The sequence below is a fragment of the Limanda limanda genome, chromosome 8, assembly GCF_963576545.1.
Source record: "Limanda limanda chromosome 8, fLimLim1.1, whole genome shotgun sequence".
NCBI lineage: Eukaryota > Metazoa > Chordata > Actinopteri > Pleuronectiformes > Pleuronectidae > Limanda > Limanda limanda.
Genome location: NC_083643.1, coordinates 26,958,497 through 26,967,119, shown reverse-complemented (window position 1 = coordinate 26,967,119; position 8,623 = coordinate 26,958,497). Strand labels below are relative to the sequence as shown.

At 46.4% G+C, this 8,623-nt stretch overlaps 1 protein-coding gene across 1 annotated transcript; it reads right to left on the bottom strand.

Annotated features, from left to right (window-relative positions):
- Window positions 1-3,368: 3,368 nt before the first annotated feature.
- On the bottom strand, window positions 3,369-7,765 carry dusp6 (dual specificity phosphatase 6). The gene is made up of 3 exons (XM_061076308.1): window positions 7,304-7,765; window positions 6,497-6,931; window positions 3,369-5,111 (listed from the first exon to the last, which is right to left on the bottom strand). The coding sequence occupies exons 1-3, from the start codon at window positions 7,704-7,706 to the stop codon at window positions 4,798-4,800; spliced, it is 1,152 nt and encodes a 383-aa protein (XP_060932291.1). The 5' UTR covers window positions 7,707-7,765; the 3' UTR covers window positions 3,369-4,797.
- Between the last annotated feature and the right edge of the window lie 858 nt (window positions 7,766-8,623).

Sequence of the window (8,623 nt, the reverse complement as noted above, 5' to 3'; positions counted from 1 at the left end):
CCAGTTTCCCACTCATGCATGTGACCGGATCTCTCCTGCTGCCTGCCTCACCTGTTGTCTATTTGCAGCGACCTTTACTCTATCAGATTATCTGTGTTGTACTTTTGCTTCAGTGTTCCAGCCTGTTCATGCTCCTAGATGAAAAGCAAATGCACACCCAGCATTGACTTTAATGAGTGAATGGTTCCAACTAAATTTGTTGAAGCTAGTTTCACTTTTGCCTAACCATGATGTGTGTAACATGTATGTTGGGACCTGATGTTCTTACCTGAATGAGGCATTTCTGGGGTAAAATGACAGTTTTCATGGTAACCTTTTACAATACTAAATTCTCTGTTTGGACTTCCTGAATATTCCTGAATCACCTGTACCTGCAGTAACACTCTAACGCACTGCAGAACATTGTGTTTTTCACTCAGTGCTATTTCTAGGCAGAACACCTGCTTACTCTCTTCACTACTGTACATTTAACTCCACCCCCCTGACAGCCCTCACCAGAACCACAGCCATACGTGTCTCCAGGTCCCTGTATGGCCTGCCCTGTCACAGCAGCTGGGCTGTGGTGATGTAGGTGCTCATGGGGTCCGCCAATCCCATTGACATGCCTGTCTGAAATTAGCACGAGTAGTTTCCTGTGCCCTTTAATCCTTGGCTTTAAAGCCACGGAAGGCCAAACCGCAGACAGGAAGAGCGGCCATGAGAGACCCCTGGGGTGCTTGACATGCCGCACATACCCCCGGCCCTATCTGTTTATCACAGTTCTGCCATGACATCACCACAGTCCAGTCTAAGAATAAGAGCTTCCCAGGCCTGACTTGATGGACGATATCCGGGTGGCTGAAGAGACCTGCCCCTCACCAGCAGGCTTGCAGGTTTGATCCCCTGCAGCAGCCAGAGTATATATCTGTCACAGTGTCCTTGAGCAAGATGTTGAATTTCATGCTACACTGAGGACACCACTCATGTCAGAGCACTTTTGCGTTCATCTCTCATATAGTATAATAATGGTGGTATTTGTATGTATTAGTTGAGTTACTATTCATCAATCTTCAAACTTAACCTAAGCATAACCATTGTCAACTAGAAAACCAATACACCTACTATAACATGGATGCACTACTTTGGTTAATTTCAAAGCCAGTGTCTACTGGTACTTTTGGTGCTTGGGCCCTTAAAAGAGTGGCCAATGACAAGCATCAGTTTCATCAGACATGCAGTTTTTCACTGCAGATAAATAGAGATTGTCTTCTCAAATTTCATAATTTGAGAAGATACAGCTGGCTATCATCAGCGTGGCAGTGAAAAATAATTCCATGACTGTGAATAATTTGACCAAAAGGTGTAATATAATAAGAGAAACTCAAACAGCCAAGAACAGAGCCCTGGGCACATCTCATATCAGAATATGTGTATTGTTATCGGAGACACACTGTGTTCTTTAAGATAAGATGGACATGGGCACTGATGTTATCTCTCAGTGCCTGTACAGTATATCTGCATTAATCTTGTGGTACTCTGATTACTCTTCCTTTCATTGAGTGCAACCAGAATCCATGACTTTAAAGTTTTGAGCTGGAAGACAAAAAATAATGGAGTGTTATAACGTGCCACAGATATTTTCCTGCAGTACTTTTTTGCATTAATTGGTAGATTTTTAAAGCACAAATCACTATGACAGTGCACTACTTACATCAATTATATATTCATACATTGACTTCTGCTATTTGATTCCTGGAGTTCACCCTTGGTCATGGAAACCCTTGTGGGCGATATGGCAACTCTAGGATGAGTTAGAACAAGATTACTTTGTTTTTGTTCACTTAGCTGTTATATCTGGACTGTGGGAGTTATATTAGAATGAAATTATTACCAAGGAACTGGAAAATCATCTTAACTGGAAAGTGGGCAGGGGTTTTAGTGACGGTGTCTTTATAAATCATTTACATCAGGACATGAGTGTACATGAGAGTTCAGGTTTAATCCTTTTGTTATATTGCCAATGATTCACTTGCTTTGCTCAGATTATATTTCCAGTCTAAACCTAAAAAAACATGCCAGCGACTTTATTTCCATTTCCAGTGTTAGCTCAACTAACAGATATTGTTGATAATTAAGCAATACAATTATTTATTTATTTTGTTTTGAGTATTTGGAAAAGACTAGAGCTTCCTGCCTCTACTGCACCTAATGCCCTTTCCAGTTACATTCTCATTGGTAGCACTCAAAGTCTGAAAACCAGTACATTTGGATGCGGATCAAGTTAAAGGGGAGTCATACTTTGTTTGCACTTCCCTTAACATTGAGAGAGGCCACTGTAGGACTTTGAGATCAATGTTTTTACAATTTGGTACAAATTATTAGATATAATTGTATTGGATTTGGCTGCAACCCTGTTTACCCTTGTGACTCCAAAAGTGTTTTGTGGACTCAAACACTTCCTCCATAGTGGTGATGATTGAATTTTCATTTTAATTTTTAGGTGAACTACCCCTCTAAAGCAACTCTTAGCAGCCAGTCACATTAAGGATGCTGTTTGTGTGGACTAGTTTGTGAACATTATGACAAGCACATGGATGATGCCCACATCAAGGGCATAGCAGACTAAAAGAGTTTCATGCTATTCAGACTTTGATGTACCCAGATCGGGGCCTTGGTTGATGTTTGCTCCAAATCTTAGAGATTAACATACTTCAGTCACACATACTTGGTCTGCTTTTGCTCTTAATCAGCGTGTGGGGGAATGTTGGTGCATGGCAACGCATCTCTGCTGCAAGTTGCTGCTTGCTATAGAACACAATGTACCCCTTGCCTCACTTGCACTGTGAGGGCCGTCTCCCTAGCCTCCAGGTCTTAACAGGTACATACTACTATGCTCGCTATCAAGTATCCGCCTAGCTAGGTACTTTCTGTTCCCTTTGATGGCTGACTACAGAGGCACCACCTTCAGGATGTGCCCTAGGGAGTATTAGCATGAACCCAAAGCCCTCGCCACAGAGCTGCACCTGGAAAAACCAGTCGGGCTGTTTACAACACGTCTGGAATCACTTTGTACTTGTTGGGTAGCATTGTACAGTTCATGAATGGTTGTAGTTTGGAACAGAGTGTGCACAATGCTATCTTACACAAGCGTCATGTGACAGGACATGCTAATTCTGATGTTGAAAGTGAAGTTGGAGATTAATCGCGCACTGCTGTTAATGAATAGCAAGAGCTTTGTGAACAGCCCCATGATTCACGGCAACTGTTTTTGTTGTCGTGACTTGGCTCAAGTTTTCTGTGGGTGAGGAGACACTTACATAAACGTGTCACTGTGGACACAGACAAAACACCAACGAACTGTGTTAATTGAAAAATAGACATGAGAAGCGGAGAGTGTAGACAAAATAGCAATTTATTAATAACTTATCATTTCTTTACATTCGTAAGAGAGGAGTGTGTAGGGTGGATGGGGTGACGGAGGTCACCAGGTTGGCATCCTCCGGCAAGTGGCCTTGTCTTTGGAGGGGGCAACACAACCCTCCTGAGCTCTGGATTCTTCTCTCATCTTGACAAATTAAAATGCATTTCACAGACGTTTCCCTGAAGAGGCTAGGCTAGCAAAGCCTCGTGCGTAGTCCACATGTCAGTGACTTTTAACACTTGTGCACAGATTGGGATTAGTCACATTAACCTTCAGAGATCCGGGCAACATAGTTGTCTTGGACTAGTCAAGCTAGCTTTAGTGTGGTGCCAAATTAAAAACTGCTACTATTTTAACTGCAAGATTTGGTTTATTTGTTGTGTGAAAATTGTGAGAAAATGAATTCTGGTATCCCATAGAGTTGAGAACATTTCTCTGTAGGGTAATGCACTAAAAAACCTTCTGAGCACAAAAGTAAGGCAAACAACCCTGGTGACTTTGATTTGTGATAGGGTGGGTGCAAAAAACAAGGCCGATCGGCTGAATTCACACATAAAGCGATTCTCAAATATATTACACATGTACACATTTTTCCATAATTCTCAGAGAGCCTACTTGATTTTTGGCATAATAAACTTACATACTGATTAATATGCAGTTTGTTTGCTTACATAAAATTAGAATATGAAACAAAGAATCTTCAGTACCCAATTGTTGCAAAGGGTATACACTAGAGCAAGGCTTTAACCGTATTGTTTTATATTAAGATATATACACAATGTATAAATGTTTGAAAATAATCCACAAATGTAAAATCGAGTCCAGTATGTGTGCCATCTAAAGCTGGGGTGTTTCGGCCCCACACAGGCAAGTCTTCACAGAAGACAAAGGAGACAATGCACCCTGAAGTCATGGGGAAACCAACATTAGACCCCAAAACAAACATAAAAAAAGACTTTCATTTGTATATCTGTCCAGTCTGAACAATCGTGTATCTTTGGCACACCAGCCTAGGAACTTTGAAGCATAACGCACAGCTGTCCCGACAAATCACCTTTAGTTTCCTCAGACACAATGATAGCAAAGATAGACGACATCGGGAATCCAACAACGATATAGGATTATAGAACGTATCTGCACTCTTTAATCAACTCTCTTCCTCTTTTGTGTCTCTTTTACTGTCTCTCCTCATTTAGTCGACAGCAGCTGCATCTTGTCCAGACAGCTTTGGCCCTCCAGTTACCGCGCTCAGCAGCTGTCATCTCCAACCAGCTGTATCAATAGCGTCAAGAGCCTTGTCGCACAGCAGACGACAGGAAAAAGAGAAACTTTTTGTAGCTTTTCCAACAGGAGGCTCACAAAACCTCCAGCAGCGACAGAGGTGGCAACAGCCGACCTCACGTGGACTCCAGGGGGTCCAGCTGGAAAACGTTGTGGTTGGTCGGAGTGGTGAAGTAGAGCTGCTGGCTCGGCGCAGCCATGCGGTTGTCGCACGGGCTTTTCAGGCCCAGCGTGCGCTCAAAGTCCAAGAGCTGGCCCATGAAATTGAAGTTGGGTGAGATGTTCGATTTTTTCATCTTGACAATGTCATAGGCGTCGTTCATGGACAGGTTTAGTTTCTGCATCAGGTAGGCCACTGTAACTGTCACTGAGCGGCTGATGCCGGCCAGGCAGTGGACCAGGACACCACACTTCTGGCCTCGAGCTTCATCTGGTAGAAAGAGAGAAGGGTGTAAAGGTTAAATACTTTCCCCAAACACTACACATGCAGAGCAACACATAGTTTAACAAAACAACTAGGCCTTTTTTGTTGATTTTTAAATGACTCATCAATAAAAATTTCAGAAAACCCTGTGCCTGTTTCAGTAAATCAACTAATTGATATTTTAACACCTAAAAAAGTATTCCATCTTGTAAGTGGCTCGGGAGGCTTCATTTGTATTTGGATGCACAGAAAAATAGCAGTCCCTTTTTACAAGGAACACAACTTGTTATAAACCTCTCTGTTATTTAAGTCAAGCTATGTGGAAGTTGAAACCGGTCCGGGGAAGGAAAGCAGCCTAAGTTATTATCCTGACTATCTCCCAGGCATGTCAGTCAACAAAGAAGGGACTGCAGCAGTAGTGCACATAAACAGAGCCGACATTCTTTCGTTTTTGGCCTAGAGTAGCCGGCTGGGAAATTGACTATTACGGTCTATTAAACCATTCTTCCGCTTGCTAGGGTTACTCCGACAATGGTGCCATTTGGGCGTGTAAACGTAAGAGTCATGAGGGCACCCTGTCAAGGCAAACAGGATGTCAACAGGGCCTGTAAATGGCTCCTTTTGTACTGGGGAGATAGGAAAGAGGGGGGGGGGGGGGGGAGGGGGGGACGTGCCATGTCCTAGATTACTTTCAATACCACTTCCTTCCTGTTGCGCTCAAATTACCGCCCTCCCCTTGTTCACTCTCCCCATTCTCCTGTTTCAACGCTGCCTTTGTTCTGCAATTACACAAGCCCCAGTTCAAGAGACAGGCCGGGAAGTCTTCCATTGAAGTCAAATCACTTGTACACATAGCATTTTAGCCTGTGCACCATTAGAGTCAGACTTGTATTCCTCTGCCTCAACACAATGGCCTTAATCTGCCTGCTCTGTGTGCCCCTGCCTGATTGACTGATAAAACAACAGCCAGGGACACCTCATCTAATCTCAAAAGCACAATAAGAACCTAAGAACTTCCTGGCGTTGATAACACATTTCAAATGAATGAGATTATGTCCTTGATTATCTGCTTCCGCTCCTCAACTTTATCTGCATATAGTCAAAACTATCACAATATGTCCAAAAGTGAGGAGTTAAGGTGTAAAGGGGGAGTAATCATTAGGTAAATATTTAGCTGATAAGCTGCTTCCTGTTCCTCAAATTGTATTGTCCCTAAAAACATTAAATATATATGTATACTACTAATCAAAATAGAATTGTTGGGAAATCATGGAAGAGAATAATGACTTGTTACAGTATTTGTAAACAAGGGGATAAAACCATGGCCTGGAGGGGAACAGTATGCAGCAAAACAAGCGCTGGTGTGTTCTCAGCTCTGAGGATTTACTCACCAATGAAGCTGATGGCCTCGGGGAAGAACTGCGAGAGGTTCTGGCTCCAGTGGTCCGAGATGGGGATCTGCTTGTACTTAAACTCCCCGGCGTTCTCGAAGAGGTTGGGCAGGTTGGGGGTGACGTTGAGGATGTACTTGATGCCGTACTCCTCCAGCACGTCCAGGTTGGTGGAGTCCTTGGCGCAGCCCAGGTAGAGGTGCGGCAGGATCTCCACGGGGAAGCAGGGCTGCGGGTTGGACAGCGGGCTGCCGTCCGAGTCCGTGGCGCTGCTCGGGTCCCGGTCGATGTCCGACTCGATGTCCGAGGAGTCGGAGCTGATGCGCAGCCCGCCGAGGCCCAGCACCTGGGCGGTGGGGGAGCTGCTGGTGGAGGAGCCGTCCAACTTGGTTTCGCACATAGTCGGATACTCGGCGAGGAATTTACTGAAGCCACCTGGAAGACAGAAACAAAAATCCAATGAACACGGGTTGCACTGCACATTTCATTGCTCTTAAATTGTGATGGAGACTCGTTTAGCTGCACAATAATTGTTTAGTTCTTCAAATGCCTGCACGCATGCCTGCACGCAGTATCAGTTTGTTTTGATTACAGTTCCACGTGAGTGTGTTGTGTTTTGGAATGCAGGATTCACGCTAGGAGACTGAATGTTGGCGGATGCAGGCTGATCATTGAAGACGCAGCTCAACAAAATATGTCCTATTAAATGTGTTATTTCCCTCTCCTTCTCTGCGCACAGACCTGCTGGCACTGAAGAGCAGCGGCCTCCGGGGGGGGGGGCGTGCAATGTGAATGAACCGCACTCACCCTCCAGATAGTAGGCCTTGTAGCCCTCGTCCTTCATCCTCCTCAGCAGCAGACCCAGCACCGAGCCGCCGTCCACGTTCTCGTTCCACTCGCGGCTGTACTCGTCGTACATCACGATCGTGTCGGTCCGGCAGCGGCGCACGAACCTCTCCCGGTCCTCCCCGTCGGAGAGCAGCGAGCGAACGGGCAGGTTGCCCTTCTTCAGCCGCCGGAGCATGAGGCTGGGGATGGCCACGTTGATGGACGTCTCAACGTGTGCCGACTCGTACAGCTCCTGGGCCCGGCAGTCCATCACCAGCAGCGCGTCCCGGCGCGTCTCCAGCTGCTCCCGGAGCCAGCCGGCCGTCTTGCTGATCGCCATCACCGAGTCGAGCTGGACGACGGGCTTCAGCTTCTCTAGCATTTATACGCAGGAGGTTGGTAATAAAATGTGCGTTGAGAAAGCGAGGGAGCTTCCCTGGCTGCTGCGAGGCGAGCGAGCGAGCGCGATAATGTGAATGGACTGCGTGTGTCAGTGCGCTGCGCTGCCTGGGGTAGGGGGGGGGGGGGGGGGGCAGTTGAGCAAAAAGAAAACAGGACAGGAGAAGATGGAAAGTCAGACGAATAAATGCTCACTCCGGGTGTCCTGCGGGTGTCCCTGGCTCTGCGGGACGAGGCGGGTGGATGAATAAAACGCAGCGGTCCCCTTCACAGATTCCCGGGCTGCGGGTTGCATTCACCGGCGCTCATTCATGCATCTGCTCGGAGGGAGCCCGTGGTATTTATCAATGAGTCACAGCGGCCCTGCGAATAGCTGCTGCTTCCTCTGCTCTTATGTAAGTCCACGGATCCAAGCGCAGCCCTAACCCTTCAGACTGCAGTGGACTGGCGGTGCGAGGCGGTGTGTTCCTGTGGATGAGACGCCTGCGGGTAATATCCGACTGCCTGTGCCTGCGGATGCCGCCTGTTCCCTCCGTGTCCTCCGTGTGAAGCTCAGTATTCTCTCTGCGGCGCCAGGCTGCTGAATGGCTACAGACGGGAGGCGTCTCATTGGATACATTAAGCAGGCGGGCCAATCAGAGCCGGCCCAGCGGCGGTCGCCTTGGAAACGGGGGCCGGATGGAGCGGCCCCGTGTTGATGAATTGTTAATGAGTTTGTCATTCACAAAAACGGAGAGGAATTTCCGCTCCGGATCAAGTGAGTGCAAACAAACAGAAGAACTGCAGGCGGAGGGAAGGAAGAGAGGGAGGGAGGGAGAGGAGTGAGTGCTGCAGAGTATTATAGTCCACAACAACAAGGAGGCTATGTAATAATGTGCTGTACATCACACTGTAAAACCT

Excerpts from the sequence above, each read along its gene's own strand:
- dusp6 (XM_061076308.1), bottom strand. The coding sequence starts at position 7,706 with ATGCTAGAGAAGCTGAAGCCCGTCGTCCAGCTCGACTCGGTGATGGCG. Across the intron at positions 6,932-7,303 it reads CAAGGCCTACTATCTGGAGG|GTGGCTTCAGTAAATTCCTC; the intron begins GTGAGTGCGGTT and ends TCTGTCTTCCAG. Across the intron at positions 5,112-6,496 it reads CGAGGCCATCAGCTTCATTG|ATGAAGCTCGAGGCCAGAAG; the intron begins GTGAGTAAATCC and ends TCTTTCTACCAG.